Source organism: Phascolarctos cinereus, unplaced genomic scaffold (assembly GCF_003287225.1).
Source record: "Phascolarctos cinereus isolate Bilbo 61053 unplaced genomic scaffold, phaCin_HiC Scaffold_5;HRSCAF=322, whole genome shotgun sequence".
Classification (NCBI taxonomy): domain Eukaryota; kingdom Metazoa; phylum Chordata; class Mammalia; order Diprotodontia; family Phascolarctidae; genus Phascolarctos; species Phascolarctos cinereus.
The window spans coordinates 240,955,348-240,977,232 of NW_027555958.1; the positions used below are offsets into that span (position 1 = coordinate 240,955,348).

The window sequence follows — 21,885 nt, forward strand, 5'->3', positions numbered from 1 at the left end:
ATCTATAGCCATATGAAAAAATGCTCTAAATCACTACTGATTAGAGAAATGCAAATCAAAACAACTCTTAGGTACCACATCACACCTATCAGATTGGTCAACATGACAAAACAGGAAAATTATAAATGCTGGAGAAGATGTGGGAAAATTGGAACACTAATGCATTGTTGATGGAGTTATGAAGTGATCCAACCATTCTGGAGAACAATTTGGAACTATGCCCAAAGGGCTATAAAAATGTGCATACCCTTTGACTCAGTAATACCACTTCTAGGGCTGTACCCCAAAGAAATCATAAAAATAGGAAAAGGATCCACATGTACAAAAATATTTACAGCAGCTCTTTTTGTGGTGGCAAAGAATTGGATATTGAGGGGACACCCATCAATTGGGGAATAGCTGAACAAGCTGTGATATATGAATGTAATGGAATACTATTGCGCTATACAAAATGATGGTGCTACAAACAAAGCCAATGCAACTAAGATTAGAAGGAAGGTAGAAAATTGGGAAAGAATTTTTACAACCTGTCTCTCTGATAAAGGCCTCATTTCTAAAATATATAGAGAATTAAGACAAATTTATAAGAACACAAGCCATTCCCCAACTGATAAATGGTCAAAGGATATGAAAAGACAGTTCTCGGATGAAGAAATTAAAGCCATCTATAGTCATATGAAAAAATGCTCTAAATCGTTACTGATTAGAGAAATGCAAATCAAAACAACTCTGAGGTACCACATCAATTGGGGAATGGCTGAGCAAGTTGTGGTATATGAATGTAATGGAATACTACTGTGCTGTAAGAAATGATGAACAGGCTGACTTCAGAAAAACCTGGAAAGACTTACATGGTCTGATGCTGAGTGAAGTGAGCAGAACCAAGAGGACTTTGTACACAATAACAGCCACGTTATGCAATGACTAAGATTGTTAAACTGAATGTTTCTCAGCATTATGAGGATCTAAGACATTTCCAGAGGCCTCGGGATGGATAATGCTGTTCACATCCAAAGAAAGAACTATGGAAGTCGAATTGCTATCACTTATTTTTACCTTCTGTTGAGTTTTGTTTCATCTTTCCGATGGTTCCTCGTATTGGTTTTAATTTTTACTTACAACTCCACTAATGTGAAAATACGTTTAATGGGTATGTAAATGTAAAGCCTATATCAGATTGTGCGCCATCTTGGGGAGGGTGGGGGGAGGAAAAGGGAGAAAAATTTTCAACTCAAAAGCATATGGAAAAAATTTAAAAAATTTTTTTAAAAATGATGGTGCTATAAGAAATGATGCTAGGTGGCTCAGTGGATACAGTACCAGCCCTGGAGTCAAGAGGACCTGAGTTCAAATCTGATCTGACACTTGACACTTACTAGCTGTGTGACCCTGGGCAAGTCACTTAAACCCCGATTTCCTCACCAAAAAGCAAGAAGAAAAGAAAAGAAAAGAAAAGAAAAGAAAAGAAAAGAAAAGAAAAGAAAAGAAATGATGAGCAAGCAGACTACAGAAAAATCTGGAAAGACTTATATGAACTGATTCTGAATGAAGTAAACAGAACCAGGAGAACGCTGTACACAGTAACAGCCACGCTGTGCAATGACTAACTTTGATAGACTTAGTCCTTCTCAGCCAATGTAAGGATCTAAGACAACTCCAAAAGACTCATGATGGAAAAAGCTATCCCATCCAGAGAAAGAACTATGGAGTCTGAATACAGATCGAAGCATACTATCTGTTCTGTTTTTTTGGTTTTGTTTTAATTCTTCTTTCTCGTGGTTCCGCCCATTACTTCTAATTCTTCCTTGCAATATGACTAATGTGAAAATATGTTTAATATGAATGTACATGTAGAGCCTATATCAGATTGCACATGTCTTAAGGAGGGGGAGGGAGGCAGAGAAAATTTAAAACTCAAAAGCTCATAGAAGTGAACGCTGAAAACTCAAAGTAAACAAATTTTTAAAAAAAGAAAGAACTGGTAGAGTCTGAATGCAGATCCAAGATACTTGTTCTTTATTTTTCTTGTTTGTTTTTTTTTTTGGTTGTGCTTTCATAGAATGACTTACGCGGAAATGTGTTTTGCAGGACTACATATACATAACCTATGTCAAATTGCTTGCCTTGTCAATGAAGGGGGAGAGGAAGGAGGGAAGGAGAGAATTTGGAACTCAATATTTGGAGGAAAAAAAAAAGAGAATGTTAAAATTGTTTTTACAGGCGCTAGGTGGCGCAGTGGATAGAGCACCGGCCCTGAAGTCAGGAGGACCTGAGTTCAAATCTGAACTCAGACCAAACACGTGACATGTACTAGCTGTGTGACCTTGGGCAAGTCACTTAACCCCGACTGCCTCACTAAGAAAAAAAACCCAAAAAACAAAAAAACAAAAATAAAATTGTTTTTACATGTAATTGGGAAAAATAAAATATTAACTAAGATAAAAAAAAAAAGAAAGGCTTGTTACAGGGCCAATTTCTTTATCTCACTCCCATCTTTTCCAATGTTTAGTTCATCAGAACAACAGCTATCAATATCTACTCCATTACAGGATGATTTATTCCAAATAAATAACTCACTGTGACTGTGGCCACGTCAACCAAATTAGCCATCCAGGCAGTCAACAAACATTTATCAAGCTATTGCTTACTATAAGCTCCAGGCACTGGGGATATAAAGAAAGGCAAAGAGATGCTCTGAAAGAGCTAACATTCTAATGGGGGAAGACAAATTGCACATAACTCCTTACAATCAGGTTACTTTCCCTCCATTTCCTTCAGTTTTCTCACCAATAAAATAAGGGAAGGGGATGGGGGGGGGTAGACTAGAACAGAAGAGGTCCCAATCTAGACACCAGAACATTTCTCTGTTGTGTCAGTCTCCTCCTAATAAAACAAAATGAGATAATATTTGTAAAAAGTGCTTAGCATAATGCCTGGCACATATGTGCTAAATAAATGTTTATTCGTTTCCCTTTCTTTTCTCATGTAAAAGGATAAGAAGAATATGGCATCAAATTTAACTTAAATTTGATACAACAAACAACAAGGCTCCAAAGGAAGATTTTCAGTAGCAAGTTTGTTACACTGTATGAGAAAGACAACTTTAATTTAGTCAGTAGTATTTAATACAAATTGCAGATGAGAAAACTAGTTTTTAGATCATTTAAGTCTAGATAAGGATTTATCTACGCAAATAAAGAAGACGTTAGGAGTGCTATGATTAAACCAACAGTAGCCAAATTTGGTATCTGTCAGTCACCCAGGTTTTCAACTTCAGTGTCACTTTCCCCAACTCCTTATTCTCACTTTCTCCCATCATCTCTGATGTGAGAGGCCTGTACTAAACACTGGAATACAAATAATGTGGGTTCCCCCCTCCTGAAAGAGCCACTATCCTAATTCAGGCCCTCATCAGCTTTCAGGACTAAAGCAATAGCTTCCTAATTGGTCTCCCTATCTCAAGTTTCTACCCACAGCTGCCAAAGCGATTTTCCTAAAGAGTAGGTATGTCCATGTCACCCCTCTACTCAATAAACTCCAGTAGCTCCCTATTATATTCCAGATGAAATATAAAATCTTATTTTATATTTAAAGCTCTTCATTAACCTCCCTCCCCTGGACTACATTTCCATTCTTTTTACACTCTAGTCCCCTCCATGCACTCTAGAATCCAGCTACGCTGACCTGCATGTGCACAACACTCCATCTCCCAATTCCCTGACTTTGCACTGGTTGTCCTCAGTGACTGCAATGCTCTCCCTCCTTATCACTCCTCTCTTAAGATTTCCTGGATTTCTTAAGACTCAGCTCAAATGCCACCTACTGCAGAAGGCCTTTCTCTGTTTTTCCATCTGCTATTGACTTCCCCTCTGGAATTATTTCTCATCGATTCTATGTTCATCTTGTTTGTACTGAGTTACTTATTTGTTCTTCCCTTTTCCCCTTTAGAAAATGAGCTTTTTAAGGGCAGAGGCCATCTTTGCCTTTATTTGTATCCCAAGGTTTAGCACAGGGTCTGACACATAGCAAATAATTAATAAATCCTTTCTGATGGACATTATTGCCCTCCATGGAGTCTATCACCAAGTCACACTGGAGTAACTGCTATTCCTCACGCCTGGCACTTTCTGTCCAGCCTCTGCACCTTTTGTCTTGACTGCTCCCGATACTTGCCTCTCAGAATCTTCAACACTCACTCAGCTCAAACACCGCCTTCAAGAAGAGACTTTCCCCATTGCTCCTCCCCCATTCCCACTCCTCTAGTTGCTACTGTCTTTTCCTCTAAGGTTACTTTCCATTTATTCTCTCTATAAATCTTGTATCTATTCCTATAATATGTACTGCAAGGGTTGTTTTTGTTTTTTTCTTTGTTTTTCTAGTGCTAGTAAGCACTTTAAAATGCTTGTTAATAGACTGATTGGTCTGTCTGAATTGGAAGAGGAAAATAAAGAGTTATGATAAGGTCTATTTTGGGAATTAGGCTACTTCTCCCAAAGTGATGAGGAAGTCAAACGAAAGAGTTCTCAACTCCTGGCAGGGACTAACTTCAAGCTAAGTAAGACAAGGAAGTCCACAGTGACGTATTTAAAAGGGAGGACTTGAAGGTTGCTAAAGTTGGCTTAGATATAGTTTCCAAGCATAGTTTCAGGGTCTAGCTCCATCTACCTTCTTCCCCAAACCTAATATTCCCTTCCTTCTCAATACATCAAACAAGAAATTCTGACCCCTTAATTATCACTGATGATTTAATTACTTTTTGGTTCTGAATCATATCAACCAAACAAACACTCACCCTCAGCCTCTTTTCTTCCTCCCACCTCCCAGACAACGTGATTCTGCCTGGTACACCACTTAAAACCAGCCTTGGAGAGATGAACTGGGGTAAAGGCAGCTTTAGGTAATCAAGGCTGAATTAGAGAAAGCAGAGAAGAAAAAATACAGAGAGTATCAAAGCAATGCCAGTGAAAATTCCATGAACATACCAGAGACATTTGAAGGGAACCAGGAGAAACTCATGTATTATTTATATGCATGGTTTATGTTCCATAAGATAGCTATACATACACACACACACCCTATCTATTTATAGGTGCATATATATTCTATATATAGCACATTATGGTTTTCAAATTCATATTCTCATTTGGTCCTCATAACAATCTTGTGAGGAAGACAGGACAGGTATTATTCATCCCTATTTTACAGACAAGGAAGCCAAGATCACATGGCTAATTACCTATGTCAGTATTGGAACCCAAATCTTTTGGGTCTAACCAGGGATACAAAAAAACAAACAAACAAAATTAACCCAAACCTTCTTGAGAATAGTCCAGTACTCCTTTTTTTTTTTTTTTGGTAAGGCAATTGGGGTTAAGTGACTTGCCCAGAGTCACACAGCTAGCCAGTGCTATTTGTCTGAGGCCGCATTTGAACTCAGGTCATCCTAACTTCAGGGCCGGTGCTCTATTCACCGTGCCACCTAGCTGCCCCTCCATGCTCTTGTTTAAAGAAATAATTCAACATTTATTAAATATTCATTATATGTGAGATGCTTTTCCCATTGTTATTTCTCTAATATATATTGTTACATAGACTAATCAAGATTTTTTTTTTATGAACACCACTGTAAAACACTTTGGCCATATTGTGGACCCAGTGACAATATACCTAAAGCCCAAGTTTTGGGTCCTAGAGGAAAAGGAGTAATTTACAATAATTATTCAAAACTAACATGTGCCTACATGTTCAGGGTCTAACGTTAAGCAAGCAGCATGCCTAAGAGAAATAAACATTCACTCATGACCTTTTTGTTATGTTGTCATGGGAATCTATGTTTGCAAGGGAACTGAGAGTTATTTGCTGCAAAAAGATGATGGTATTCTCTTAGTCTATTGATAAAGGAAGCAGTAAAAGGAGTTTGGTTTGGCTGGGATGGCAGTAGCAAAAGAAAGCAGAACAATGCAAATTTGAGAGGTTTTTGAGGGATAATGTATTTTTGAGTCTAAAAGATCTTTTTTAAATTAGCAGAGTGAAAAACTCTTTGGGGTAACAAAGATGCAGGGAACAGGTTAGAACACTCTGTTCTCTTTTTTCATCATTACATGCAGTCAAGAAGTCTAAATCAGGATGGTGGAGTGGAAAAAACACCAGACTGGTAGGCAGAAAACCCAGGTCTGAGTCTCAGCTCTGTACTTGTGAGTTGTTACTTCAACTCTGAGTTTCTTTCTTTTTCTATAAGGTGGGGATAAAACTACTCATCCTAACTACCTTACAAGGCAAATAAAATAATGCGTATGAAAGTATTTTGCGTAAAATATAAAGGGCTACATAAATGTAGGGTATTTGTTAGAAGAGAAAGAGTAGAAACAAACATCTTCAAAGATTATTGGTGTGAAGAGTAGACAGAACAAGAGCTATGGTTGGGAAGTAGAGTTAAGTAAGACAAGACACCAAAACGCTTAAATGTTAAGGAGAAAGGGGAAAAAAAACCAACTAAAACATTGCCCAACTAACATTTAAACTCTCCTCTTTTGCACACTGCCCCTGGGCTAATCCAGAAATTCCATCCATCACCTAGCTTCCTTTCTCCTAGCTTCTAAATCTAAAAAAGACAAATTAGCCCATTAATGCCAGCGTCAGAGCTGTCCCTCAAAGGAGGGAAGACTCAGGCAAGATCTGAAGGTTCAAAGAAGCCAGACAAATGGTGCTAAGCAAGCATTGTCAAGTCTGGGAAGCAAAACAGAAAAGGGTGGTGGAAAAGGAAAAAGAAAAGAAAGTAGCCAAACTGTTATTTCACCTTCAGCAGGAATGCACTTTAACTAGCGGACAGAGCCAAGGTGAAGTGATGGTTCAAAGTTACTCTACTCCAAAGCAGTTTTTATAGTAAAGGCATTATGAGTTTAGTTGGGGCAAATCTGTCATGTTTAAGTTCTATCCTCATTCTCTACCTCTTCCCCTCCCATTGTAAATATTTAAACATTAGGGAACTGATCCATTTGTAGAGAGCTAAGTTCAGTGGACAGAATGATAGTCCTAGAGTCAGGAAGACATGTATTCAAATTCAGCTTCTGTCATTTAGTGGTCAAGTAATGCAGAGAGAGTTGTTGTGTGATAAATAGGATGTTTCTAAATCACTTTGTAAATTTAAAGAGCCAAGAGGGGAAAAAAAAAAGCACGGTTCTGAGAAGCGGTGCTAGGTTAAAAAGCAGCAAAAAATGCAAACTACCTCAAAATACCTGTAGCTGTTGGGATGGCAGGGGTGATTTCTGCAATTCTCTACCTAAAGGAGAAAGAGCTTGGAAACACTAAATGCCCTACATTGGAACAACAAAGAAATGGAAACAAAGCAGATCTCTATTGATTGAGGAATGGCTAACCAAATGTGGTTCATGAGAATTATGGAATATTACTTTATGTAAGAAATGACAATTCCAGAAGGGTGGAAACTTATATGAACTGATGCAAAGTGAAGTAAACACAGCCAAGAAAACAATATACAATGACTACAACAATTTAAACAGAAAGGACCACACAAAAAAAATCAAAAGTAAATGTTGCAAAATTATTAAGAAGCACTGCTTAAAGGAAATCTCAGAAGACACTCCCACCCCTCCTCTTTGCAGAGGCAGAAGGTCTACAAGTATTGTGCATTATACATATTTTCAGAATTTTTCAACGTATTGACTTTTTAATGTGTTGATACTGAGTTATACTGATTTTTCCTCTTTTTCTCTTCTTTCGTCTTAAATTACATCAATAAAACTAATTTTAAAAAAAAGAAAGAAAAACCCAGCACACACTGGAGACTTGCTGTGAAGTTTTTGAAATGGAAGTCCACCTTCTAATAATGTCTTTTTGGTATCTTTGAGCACTTGAAATTCAGGGTGAACCATCCTTATACCAAATTCCATAGTATAAAAAGGTTCCAATGTATTTAGAAAGGATTTCAAAGACAGTCTATTTGCCAATCATTTACAAGCATTTATTAAACGCTTATTACATGCCAGGTATTGTGCTAAACACTGCTGATATAAAGAAAAAAACAAAAATAGTCTCTGCCCTCAAGGAGCTTACGTTTGAAAAGGAGACAAAACACACAGGCATATACAAGATACATACAGACTAGATGGAAGATAATTTTAGGAGGAAAAGCATTAGCACCTGGGTTAAAGGGTGGGAGAAGACACTAAGAATGAGCCCCTGCAAAAGTTAGCATTGCAATTGAATCCTGAAAGAAGGCAGGGATTCTGGAGTTGAGGAGGAAGACTATTTCAGCCATGGGGCCTGGGAACAGGACATTAAGGGTTGTGGGAGGAAATGCAATTAGGCCAGTATGGCTGAACTACAGAGTGGATGGAGAGAAGCAATGTATAAGAACAATGGAAAGATAGGAAGGAGACAGACTTCGAAGAGCTTTAAATAACAGAGGACTTCATATTTAATCCCAGATATCATAGGAAGCCACTGGAGAATACCAAGTATGTGTGTGGGAATAGGAGAGGGAAAAATGGTATAGTCAATCTGCCCTTGAGGAAAATCACTTTGGCAGATATATTATTAACTCTAATTACACATTATAAAAACCCAGATTAATGAGATCACAGATCCAGAGAAGTATCAGAATATTCTCATCTTTACATAAATCTGTACTGAAAAATTTCTAACACATAAAATTCATCAACATGGCCATTAATTCAGTTTGTAATGTCTCAAGATTATTAGAAAGATTCAGGTCTTTGAACAATAAGTTCATGTTTTGACATCAATTTTGACAGAAGACGAACTTCAGTCATAACATAGGTAATCTGATGAGCAGTAATGATGACTTTTTGCTTCACTGACTACATTAAAGCCTTTGACTGTGTGGGTCACAACAAATTTGTGGCAAGAGCTCAAAGAGATGGACGTACCAGATCATTTCACTTGTCTCCTGAGGAACCTGTATGAGGGTCAAGAATTGCAGTTAGAACCAACCACGGAACAACTGATTGGTTAAAGATTGTGAAAGGAGTGGACAAGATTGTATATTGTCATCTTATTTAACTTATATGTAGAGTACATCATACGAAATTAAGATTCCTGGGAGAAATATCAACATCTCTGATACACTGATACCACTCTGAAGGCAGAAAGTGAAAAAGTAAGAAGCCTCTTGATGCAGGTGAAAGAGGAGAGTTAAAAACTGGCTTGAAGTTGAACATTAAAAAAAATTAGATCATGGCATCTTGTCCCATCCCTTCCTGGCAAAGAGAGGGAGAAGAAATGGAAGCAATGTCAGATTTTATATTTTTGTGCTCAAAGATCACTGTAGACAGTGACTGTGGCCAGGAAATTAAAAGATACTTGCTCTCTGGAAGGAAAGCTATGGTAAATCTGGACAGCATACTTAAAAGCAGAGACATCACCCTGACAACAAAGGAGAGTATAGTCAAAGCTACGGTTTTTCCAGTAGTAATGTACAGCTGGCAGAGTTGGACTATAAGGAAAGTTGAGTGCCCCAGAACTGAAAGTATCATTTCAAATTGTAGAGCTGGAGAAGACTCTTGAGAGTTCCTTGGACAGTAAGGAGATCAAATCAATTGATACTTCAAGAATTTACTCTGACTATTCATTAGAAGGACAAATACTGAAGCTGAAGCTAAAATACTTTGGCCACATAATGAGAAGACAGGACTCATTGGAAAAGACTCTGATGCCGGGAAAGATTGAAGGTAAAAGGAGAATGGGATGGCAAAAGATGAGATGGACAGTGTCATGGAAGCAACAAACATGAACTTGCTCGGACAGAATTTGGTAAGACAGTGGAGGACAGAAGGGCCTGGTGGAATATGGCCCATGGGGTCTGAAGAGTCAGACCAGAATGAACAACTAAACAAGCACAGTGACTGATCCTTCACCAGCTCTGTCCAAAGTGGCAAGGATGAGACTAGCTTGCTCCTGTCACAACTGTGTTACAAGGGACCAGGCTTGAGATTAGCAACTTTTCTTCCCACAGAGGGACATCTGGGGGTCATGCTACACAAGTGATGTAGGAAGTGCTGAGGTCCAACTGTTGAAATGGTTTGCAACCACAGTACCACTGAGGAGCCAGCCCCCTATCCTCTCCCTAAGGGGTAAGAAGAAGAAGGAAAAGAAAAATGAAGGAGAAAGAAGAGAGGGAGAGAGGAAGGAAAAAGGGGGTAGGGTAGAGCAATACAAACATGTAAAATGCATAAAGGGGAAGGAAGTATAAGTGTGTCAAGAACCTATATACTCTGTACTTGGGCCTCAAGGACGTAGAATGAGTATACACAGCATAAGGAGGCAGTCTTTTGACTAGGTTTGAATCTCATCTCTTTGACCTGTTACCTGTGTGATCTGGGACAAGTCCCTTAAGCTCTCTGGGCCTCAGTTTCCTCATTTGTAAAGTAAAAGGGTTGGATGAGATGACCATTAAGGTCCCTTCCAGCTCTATATCTATGGCCCTATGAACCCATATTTTAAAACACAGATGATATAATCAGCTTCTCAAAATTTTTATAAAATTTCACTTTACACACAACATGGTTGACCTAAATTGTATCTATTCCAATAGAACAAGGATACCTTACAGGTATCTCACCTATTCCATCTATGTAAAACATACTTCCCACTAGTGCCTTAGTGCCCCCAACTAAACCCACAACCTGGCTCCAGCATCTTCCACTGGTCACAAAGAAAGAGAACTGTTTAAGAACATGTGTACTGATCTGCACGGAAGTCTACTGGAAAACTTCAAAATGCATCTCTTACCAACTGATGCTGGCTCACCAGCAAGAGACACTTACACAAAGACGCATAACATGACTAAACAGCCTTCTTTTAGAGATCCATTCACTGTTTTTCACCAGAATTTTGCTTATACTCTATGCTAAATATTTATATATTTATATAACATCCACCTAGTGATCTCAAAGTGCTCTGCCACTACCAAACCTATTTTGCACACATGAGCCATCATGGTTCTTAGTGCCCCTATACTAAATGGCTTACCAGTCTCAATTATACCACAAGAGATATGAAAAGCTGTCCACTAAAGGAAAGGAATTTAAGTTCCTGTTTATATTTCCTTAAATTCACCACAAAGATTCTCCCCTTCTGTCCCAAAACCACAAAATCAATGCTTTGCAACAACACATTCTTAACAATTTTGCTTCATTTCCCCTTACAGACAAAGCAGACAGTTCCTTAAAATGGCAAGTCAGTTCCCTTTGAACTTTCAAAATGGAAATATCTCTGTTAAACTTCAAACAAAATTCTGATTTCTGAGTTTGATTCCTTGATCTCTGATCTGCAACCTTCAAAAGTAATGAGATGTCAAAAAAAAAAACCCAACTCATCACTCAATAATTTAAGCATTCATATGAACCTTCAAAGTAGTCACCTAGGGAAGCCAGTTATTCCAATGTTTCTGCCACTGTTCAAAACATTATTGAAGATACTGTTTTTAAAACTGCCTTTAGGACCAATTTAAGAACCACAAAAAAGTCTCAGTGCTTTATAGAGGTACATGGCTTTTTGACCAAAAAAAACCACCCCAGTATTTTCCAGTTTAATCACCCATATTACTCCACCAGAAACCTGCCTACAAATGAAAAAGTTGTAGTCAGCAGCCTCAAAAGGAAGAAAATTTGCTACAACTGAAAATATTCACAAGAATGTATTTTGATGGGTAATTCCAAAAGAAGAGCTCCAAATACGCTGCAAGAATGTTAGGCATACAAACTATGAAAGTTTTGAAGAGCTTGCTCCCAAACACTTTGCATGTATAAGTTTTAGTCACTTTACTTTAAAGGCATAGATCGTAACAACAAAAATAAACTCATTGATTTACTATTCTCGCATTGTCTAAGAGAATATCTCACTGGACAGTTTACTTCATGCAGAACTGTTAATGTTCAGAAAACAAACTGCACATTCAAGAAGAAATCTACCAGGCACATTCTTTAGTTCAATTCAACTAGTTCATTTTGCATAAAATTACTCAACTAGTTTTGTTCCCTAGTTGGGAACAAAAATGGAACTCTTTAAGATTGATTTACTGAAGATGGACCAAATGATCCAGTAAAGAAATAGTCACACACAAAAACTGAAAATGAGCAAATATAAACGAGTAAAAGAGACTGTTTCAATCCAGTTGCTTCATAATGAAAATTTTCATTTGGAAAGAATGGAAAAAAAGATATAGAGTATGGTCCAATCTGCTACACATATTACACAGCTCAAGCTTGAAAATGCAATATGATCTGTTATTGGACGCAATTGCACAATCTCAGTTTCAGAGCAAATTCTACCAAACAGGAAATTCATGATGTGACTCTAAGGAGCATAGGAATCATGTTGAAGGAGTGTGCCAAAGATGAACATTTCCTAAAAACAGAAATTATTTGGCAAGTATGAAATTGTGTTACAAACAATTTTAAAATCACACATGCACACAACACAAAAAAAACCCCAAAAACCCTATAACCATCACCTATTTATTTCTAGACCAAGACTTATGAAAAATCTAAAGTATACAATTTATCATATGGCATGATATTTTGGTTTTTCATTGACTAAATATGTATTTAAACCAAAAGATACTTGAAGAATAGAATGGACTAGCTTGTGAAATGGTAAGCTATAAAGTGAACTGTTTAAACTGGGACAGAAGGAACATTTGTTGGGAACACTGCAGAAGGAGTTTTGCTTTTGGTGAAAGGCTGAAGTAAACAATTTGAAAAGTCCTTTCCAATTCTAAGAATCCAAACTAAAAAACTTAATTATGCTACATAAAGAACTGTTATGGTAACATACTTTCTATACAATTCTACTTCTATACAATTTCTATACAATTAGTTACAATTAATCAGAGCCAATGACCTCTTTCAAACTTCTCCATTTTCTTGTTTTCCTGAAGCAAACCATTCTGCACCTGTTTTCTTAGCAGTAAATGTGGAAAGTTCTGTGTACAGTAGTAAATGCACCATGGTATGGAACTTTTACAATACTGTGGGTAAAGTGAATTGAATATTATCCCAATCGTGCAAAAATATAACTCCTGTCACTGTGAATGGCCATTTTTCATCTTAGGGATGTCACACTGTGCCCATTTTTCCGGAGTCAAACGAAAATGTTTTGTCAAGAACTTTACAACAGTCGAATAAAAAACGCTAAAATGCTTTCAATTATCCCATGGAACTCTAAAATTACAATAGTCTTGTAGATGCCTTCTTTTCATTAAGAAGAAAAAAAATTCGCTTCCAACCAGGCTCAGGTTGCAGTCAACATTAAAAATAGGCAGGCTTGCAGAAGTGTATTCAAAATTTCAAGTACAAAGGGTTGCAAATAAGTGAAATCTCATCAAATATGTCCGTTTTCAACAGATGTTTGCAAAAGAGACCAGATTCCCCCCTCCCCAATCAGGCACAAAACCCATCGGGGTTTGCTACCCGAGAACAACGTCTTATTAATTCTCCCATTCTTAGACTGCTTCCCCATGTTTGGCCTGTCTGTAGCCCGTGCCAGATCTGACACACTGCAGGGGCGGGTGGGGAACGGACACGGACACCCGCCGAAGCTGGAAGAGATCAATAAAGGGCCGAGCTCGCATTTTGCTGATGTGACTTCCTCGCTAAGCTGACCTCCCATTCCCATCTTCCCAGCAGCTCCACGGGGTGGGGGTTAAAGAGAGAGTCCTCTTGAGCCGACAAGCCGGGCCGTCTGGTCTCCAACCTACTAATGAAAATTGCTCTACGTACGTGCAAACGAGTTGTCATAACCTTGCTCGACTGTGCAAGAGGAGGCACGAGAGTGTGCAGGAGAGGGTGTGCAGGAGGGAGCAATGCCCTATCCGAGGTGGGGGGGAATTCCTGCCGCTTGGTGCATCCCTGAGCTCCTGGGAGGCAAGCTAGAAACTCCGGCCCCGTCCCACCCTCCAGCTCGGGATACTCACCACACGGATCCATAGGCGCCTGAGCCCACCGGGGACAGGTTCTGGTAGCGCTCGGGCACCTCCCAAATGGTCTTGTTCAGCTCCTGCCGGTAGAACTTAGGCCTCTCCTGAGACATCTTCCACCGACGGCTGCAGCGAAGGAGTGGCGGCCCAGCGGGAGCCAGCCAGAGCCTCCGCCCGCCCGCCCGTCCGGGCCGGGCCCCCCCGCAGCCCCCCGGCGCTCCGCAGGTGCTGCAGCCGCGACGGCCCCCGCCGATCCCAGCTCCCGCAGCCGCTGTCAGCGGGGGCGCGCGGCGACTCTGCTCACCCCCGGGGGCCCTGGCCACGGGCAAGGGTGGCTCCTCACACTAAGGACTCGGGACTGCGCCCACCTTCCTGCTGCTTCCCTCCCCAACCCGAAGGCTGGGGCGGGGGAACTGGAGCGGGGTGACGAAACGGCCGGTTTCTCCGCCTGGAGGTTACGGCTGCAGCAGCGGCTGCAGCTCAGGCTCCGACGGCAGCTCCCGCGCCAGCTGCGGCTCCAGCGCCTGCAAATCTACGAGCTCCTCCCCTCCCCCCACCCCCCGCAGACGGGAACTCCTGGACGTGGTCTCGCGAGAGCCTCGCGCGGGGTGGGTCGGGGGAGGTCCTCCGCGAGCCCAGATTTTACCCAATATGGAACCTGCTCGCGCGGGGTACTGGGGGAAGGCAAGGGATGCCGGAGGGGGAGGGCGAGGAGGAGGAGGAGGAGGAGGAGGAGGAGGAGGAGGAAGAAGAGGAGGAGAAGGAGGAGGAGGCGTGTTCTCGCGAGAAGCAGCTCGCGGACGCCTCTGCGTCCCTTCCCGGAGCCCGGCGCTTGTTTCTCGGCAGGGCGGGAATAGGAGCGGATGAGGCCTATGGCGTAGTCCTGTGGGAGAGATAAGCAGACGGGGGTTTTGGAGAGAAGGCCCTCATTCCTCCCGGTGCACATTTATTGACAAGCGTCCAATCCCGCCGGCCTGCCTGGGCAGGCCTAGAGAGGGAGAAACGCGGCGCCCCTTCGCTCCGCCTCTGCCGGGACAAACCGGTGGCTTCGGTACAAGTGCGGGCACCACCAGCCTAGTCTCCGTCCGGGGCCTTGCAGCCTAAGTGGACTCTTCTTGACGGAGAGACCCAGATGTCCCCTGGGCAGATTAACCACGAGCCTCAATTCCACAATCATTTATTACATCTCTTGAGGCACTGGCGGAGATGCCGAGGATACAGATTTTGCCTCGAGATGCTGGGTGTCCTCGGGCACATCCCTTAATCTCTCAGCCGCAGTTTTCTGGTCCGTAAAACGGAGATAACAATAGCACCTAGCCACAGGACTGATGGATGGATCAAATTCAATTCAATAAACGTTTATTAAGTGCCTACTATATGCCAGGCACTGTGCCAAGCGCTGGGGATACAGGCAAAAGACAGCCCTTGCCCTCAAGGGGCCTACTTTACAACCTAATGAAATTAATGAGTTAACAAGTGAAGTGCTTTGCAGTTCTAAAACGATAGAATTCTCCCAAGCCTCCGGGAAGCTGACAGCCTATGTAGGTTGGTTGACAGGACTGAATACATAAATGCCTTTAATGCAAAACTGTACATGATAAGGAGGAAAGAACTAGGGGAAAGGCCTTCGGCAAGTTGGAAAGATCCTCTGGAGAAATTTATGTAAAGAAATGGACAGGGGCAGCTGGGTGGTGCAGTACATAAAGCACCAGCTCTGGAGTCAGTAGGACCTGGGTTCAAACCTCAGACATTTGACACTAGCTGTGTGACCCTGGGCAAGTCACTTAACCCCAATGCCTAACCCCCCCAAAACAAAGAAAGAAAGAAAGAGAGAGAGGAGAGAGAGAGAGAGAGAAAGAGAGAGAGAGAGAGAGAGAGAGAGAGAGAGAGAGAGAGAGAGAGAGAGAGAGAGAGAGAGAGAGAGAGAGAAATGGACAGGAATGACCCCATAGTGAGAAAGCATGGATGGACTGCCATCTGCAGCCTGGGAGAAAAAGTACTGAATTGGAGGGAAAGAGCTGCAAACAGCACTATGTCGGGTACCAAGAGGTAAAGAAGGATTTTTAAGGCCTAGGGTGATGAGTGAGGGCTTTCTGGAGGAGGTGGCATTTCAACTGGATTTTGAATGTGGGGATGTGGTTCCATGCTTTGGGCACAGCTTCAAAACAAAACACTAGCAGTGTGAAAGAAAAAAGGATTGCAAGAAATGCAGTTTCCTGTGATAAAATATTTTGACTTGATTTGAAGCACCTAAATTCAAGTTTCCATCAAAATTACCAGTCTAGAATTCTAGTAAGACCTTTCAAGGCTTCCAATTTTGACTGTATCTGAGGTTTCTTCTATATGGGTATTAGCTCCATCATTTGGGTGGTAATTATTCCTCCACACAAGTCCACCAGACATTTTGGGTGCCTTCCTCTGTATCTCTTGAAGTGTGCCAATGGAACACTTGGATCATCCATTTTTATCTCTCATTGTCACTGTGTAACCTACCTATTTCCTCTTCCAATTGGACCTCTTTAATTTTTTCAAACTCTTTAGTTTTTACATCATTTACGTTACCCAACGTGGCCTTTCCCACACACACTTTAAAAAAAAAAAGGGAAAAAAAGGAAAAAAAGTTCAGCAAAACTAACCAACACATCCAAAATTTTCACATTATCTATAGTGTTCCCCACCCATGGTCTTTTTCATATCTCCTTTTGGCAAATTGGATCAGTTATTATACTTTCTCAGCATTCAGTTTTAATTGGGTTTTTTTTCCATTAAATTGTTGTAGTTGTATAAATTGTTTTCCTGCTTCTGCTTGCTTTACTTTGCATCAGTTATGTATTTTTATGTAATTCTCTCTAGTCATTATAGTTATTGTTTCTTATCACAGTCAATCAGTCAGTAAACATTTATTAAGCTCCTACTATGTGCCAGGTACTATGCTAAGTATTGAGGTTATGACACAGAGTTCACAATCTAATAAGGGAGACAAAAAGCAAACAAATAACAAACAATCCATATACAGGATAAATGGGAACTAATTAAAGAGGAAAGGCACTAGAAATAATAGAGGTTGAGAAAGTCTTCCGGTAGATGGGACTTCAGTATATATTTGATGGAAGCCAGGAAAACCAGTAGGAGAAAATGATGAGGGAGAGTAATATTTCATTATATATCATTATTTACCACAGTCTGTTTAGTCACTCTCCAGTTAGTGGGTATCTACTTTGTTTCCTGTTCTTTGCTACCACAGAGTTCTGTTATAAATATTTTGGTATATATGGAGTCTTTCTTTTTTGTCATTGACCTACTTGGGGTATATATGCCTACTATGGAATAACACTAGAACAAAAGGTATAGGAGTTTTAGTCATTTTCTACAAATAATTCCAAATTGCTTTCCATAAAATAGACCTCCTCACAGCTCTGCCAACCAATGCATTAGTGTGCCTATCTTTCCACAACCTGTTGGACATCAACTATTCTCATTTTTTGTCACTTTTGCCAATTTGCTGTTTATAGAGCGAAACTTTGGAGTTCTTTTTGATTTGCATTTCTCTCATTTTTAACTAATTGTATCTTTTTTCATATAGTTCTTGCCAGTTTGCAATTCTTTTGAGAATTTTTGACCACTTATCTATTGGAAAATGACTTTTGCTTTTATGTATTTCTCTTGCTGACCATGTATTTTGGATTTCAAGCCCTTATTAGAAATATTTGATGTAAAGATTTTCTCTTTAGTTGACAGCTTCCCTTTTCCTAATGGCATTAATTTTGTTTTTGCAAATTTCACCTAATTAAAATGTCTATTTTATTTTTTATAATCACTGCTATCCTTTGTCTGACTATTCATCCCCTAGCCTCAAACTCTCTCAGCCTTCATATTTAATTTTTTTATTTCATTGTCCATTTGTAGTGTATGTTAAAGCTAATATATATGCCCTGATGAACCTATGGGCTCTTACTCTAATAGCTTATTATATCATAAACTGGACAGTAAGCATCTTTATACACTTTATTTTTCCACATGGGTAATTAGGATAAACTCTTTTAAGTGATTATGGATCTCATTTTAGAAGTTTCACAGTGTCATCTGTAAACAAGGGCATTTGTATGACCTCACCATCTATAGGAGATTGATTCCTCTTTCATTTAGGCTCTGTGCTAGACATCTCCATGATAATGGCAAACACTTTTGATAAGTCTAGTTCTGTTTTAGGCCTCACTTTAATAATAAGGGGGTAGACCTAGCTATCCCAATTGTACTTTTCAAGGAATGTATGAGTTTAATATATGCAGGGGAGGCACCTTGTTGGAAGAGAGACTCTGAAGTAGCATTTTGCTCTACCAAATAAAATGCTTTTTTTTTAAAGTCACAAACAATAAGCATAATAGGATCTTGTCTTCTCTGTACCTTTCACACAACTGTACGAAGATGTGATCTGCTTTAGACCATAGTTTGGGAAAGCTTGCCTTTTCTCATACCTTCATCAAGGTTCATGGGATACATGGGTAGATTATTCTCATAAAGACCATGTAGAAGAGTTGGAAAAAATCTGTATGTGATTCCATAATTATTGCTATTTTGGCTATCATCTCTTTTCAGTGGTAACAACACACAAGATTTCTCCCCTAACCTATAGGATATTCCTCTCTCAGATATTTTGAGAAATAATCTCTCAGTGCCCTCAAAATGGTCACCTTCAGCATGGAGCTCTTTTATATACACTTGGTTTGCTCCATCTGCTCTTTCTGATTTTGTTTCCATTTCTTCATGTAGCCCATTAAGATTATGATATAAGAACCAAAATGTGGTGACTCCCCTATTATCAAAGGAAAAAATAATTTTTTTCATATAGGTCTTATACATCTCTTATTTAATCTGTTTAAATTTCATCTATAAATGTTCCTGAGATGATATTGATGCAGTTTGGGGTTGCCGGGAACCCCAAAATGTCAAGGTACAGGGTGGCTTCCACCTGGAATGAATTCATGCGCTTTGTGACAAGTAGTACCCTCAGAAGAAATGACAAGTAAGCCTAGATTTAAATTTACCTCAGTAAGGTTTACTGATGAGTTGATATTCAAAGTTTGTATTACACTTGGCTGTTGAAATCTCTCCCTTTGGCAGAGAGACCGTTTGTGTGCCAGGGTGGTTTCTAGGAGTTTTGGGCTTTCTTGTTATAGTAATTAGACTAAACTTCTCTAGGAAATAGTGTTTTAGATCATCATCTATTTAGTTTGCTAATAAAGAAAGTAAGATATGTGTGTGTGCATATGTGTGTATATATCTTATGTAAAACAGATATATTGCCCGTGGGATTAAGTAGCTCTCAGTACTATAAACTATACGGACTCCATCCATAGTGTTTGTAATATTGAGAAACCATCAATTCAAAGAAGGATACAGTACCAAAAAAAAAAAAGTTTACAGACTATGCTTTATAGAAAGGATTCTGTTCATGTACTTTTTGTAAAGTGAGTGTTCTTTATCCAGTCTGATGATCTTTCTTAGGCAGCCCTCAGTTGATGATTTCCTTTATATTCATACCAAACTGAAGCTCTTACCTGGCTCTGGAGACCGTGTTAGCTTCAGATTCACTGTGATCACATTCAGATTCACCAGGCATCACTCAGGCCAGTGATTCCTGCCTTTGAACAGTATCACTAGGCCATTATGGAGTTGAATATTATAGTTCTACTTTGTCCTACCATACATCGTAATTTTCCTGTCTGCAACACATACAACATTTTTTGTTACCTTTGGGCACATGACAAAACAAATTTTAGCTATTCCTTTATTTGATTCTCCAAGGAGAACCTGTGAGCCATCCTTTTACTTAACTACAATTTCCTTTGTCTTGTCAAGATTGATACTATTTAATACTTCCCAGCAGTTTGCCAACTCTGTCATTGGACAAAAAATGTCATATTTAGAGTACTGAGTTTCTAGATGATCTAAAATTGTGATTCTTAGGATTATTTTCTCTCTTTGCCACCACTATGCCACCACCACTGCAGAAATGGAAAGGGGCTACACAGAACTGAGGGTCACTTAAATTTTTCTTTATTTCATAGTTGTCATGGCCAAAAATACATCATTTAGTACAGGGGTTCTTTACCTTTTTTTGTGTCATGGTTTTTTTGTCAGCCTGGGGAATTCTATGAATCCCTTTTCAGAATAATGTTTTTAAATGCATAAAACAAAATACATAGCATTACAAAGGAAATCAATTATACAGAAATACAGTCAACACAATATTTTTTTTAAGTTCACAGATACCAAGTTAAGAGCCCCTGATCTAGTGACCAGCCTCCTCATAATAATCTCCAAATGTACCTAGGCTGATCCTCTGAAAGCAGAGAGTCTATTGTGGTTACCATGCTTAAAGTCTTTTTGGCAGGGCTTAATCACAATGACAATAATAATACCAATGATAATAATAACTAGCATTTACATGGTACATTAAAGTTTACAAAGCACTTTATAAACATCCCATTTTATCCACAGAACAGCTCTGTGAGGTTGGTGCTATTATTATCCCCATTTTTCAGATGGGAAAACAAGCAGATAGAGGTTAAGTGACTTTCACAGCTTTTAATTAATTGTCTGAGGCAACATTTGAACTTAATTCTTCCTGATTTTTTAAGTCCAGAACCCTATCTACTCTTCAACCTAGTTACTTCTCTCCCAAGATAGACTTCAAAAATTTAGTCACCTCAAGGCCACAATGAGGTATACAAGGAAGATGCACTAAAGAAAACATGAGTTGATAATAACAATGTTGGACTTTAGTTCAGTTTTTGTCATCTTTAAATTATACTGATAGTGACATACTATAGGTTAATGAAAAGAGTTGGTAATCAAGAGATCTAGCTGAAGGATAGTAGGCAAGAAGTTGAATCTCCCTATGACTCAGTTTCCTCCTCTGTAAGAGAGATTCTGCTCTCTCTACTTACCTAAAATAGAGTGTGTAAACAAATGAGATAAGCAGTATAAAAACAGTCAACTTTGAAGCCCATAATGCAGTCTTGGTGGACCAGAGGTGTAGCCAAAGTAGACGTGGTCAAAGGGGTAAGGTTTTTTGCTGTATTTAAGTCCTGTCTGACTTGTGACCCCATTTGGGATATATTTGGCAAAGATACTGTAGTGTTTTCCATTTCCTTCTCCAGGCAAACAATTAAGTGATATGCCCAGGGTCACGAAGGTAGTAAGTGTCTGAGGCTGGACTCGGGAAAATGAATCTTCCTGACTTCAGGCAGGCACTTTATCTACTTCACCACCTAGCTGGAATATAGGGTATTTAGGTCCAAGTGATGAGATCTTCATTTTGAGGTAGGTCATAGGATCTTAGCTCTAGAGGCAGAAGGGACCACCACAGAGGCCAATCTCATCCAACTCCCTTTTTTTTATGGAATAGTAAAGAGACCCAGGGAAGTTGTGAGATACCCAAGGTCACACAGGCAATAAACATCGGAAGAGGTGGCTAACTCAGGACCTCTGATTCCAGTGCCACTGCTCTTTTCACCTCATCCTTTTGTTTGATTCTTCTTTATGCCCAAGTACTGCATACTCATACTGCAGCACCTCTTCTAGGACAGCTCAAAGCTAATAATCTGATTTGGAAGTAAGGAAAATTGTTGTTTTTCGTTGAAAGGATGAGAATGTGGTTCTTTGAAAGGGGGCTGAGAATGTGGTTGGAAGGGAAGGAGTGAAGTGAGGAGGGGCTGAGACTGTTACACGGAGGTTGCTGTTGAAAAAGGAGTCGTTCTGAGAATGAGGTTGAGGAGATGACATAGGAATTTGGAGTAAGGGGGCTGAGGAGGTAGGAGTATGGAGTGAGAGACTTCGAACGTTAAGAGTAAAGGTTAGGGCTGAAGATGAAAAGGTAGTGCCCAAGATAGTGAGCTGAGGATGTAGGAAGTGAGAGGCTGGGG

The 21,885-nt window shown here is 39.8% G+C and overlaps 1 protein-coding gene across 3 annotated transcripts in view; it reads right to left on the reverse strand.

Annotated features, from left to right (window-relative positions):
- MAPK14 (mitogen-activated protein kinase 14) overlaps nucleotides 1-14,514 on the reverse strand; it is a 97,466-nt gene extending 82,952 nt beyond the window's left edge. Inside the window, exon 1 of one of the 3 annotated variants that reach the window (XM_020999668.2) lies at nucleotides 13,955-14,514. In XM_020999668.2, coding sequence (XP_020855327.1) covers nucleotides 13,955-14,070 — 116 coding nt within the window. In that variant the 5' untranslated portion in view covers nucleotides 14,071-14,514. Of the gene's footprint in view, nucleotides 1-4,792; nucleotides 4,865-13,954 lie in introns of those variants that run through there. The other 2 variants (XM_020999667.2, XM_078155404.1) reach the window with 2 other exon arrangements.
- Between the last annotated feature and the right edge of the window lie 7,371 nt (nucleotides 14,515-21,885).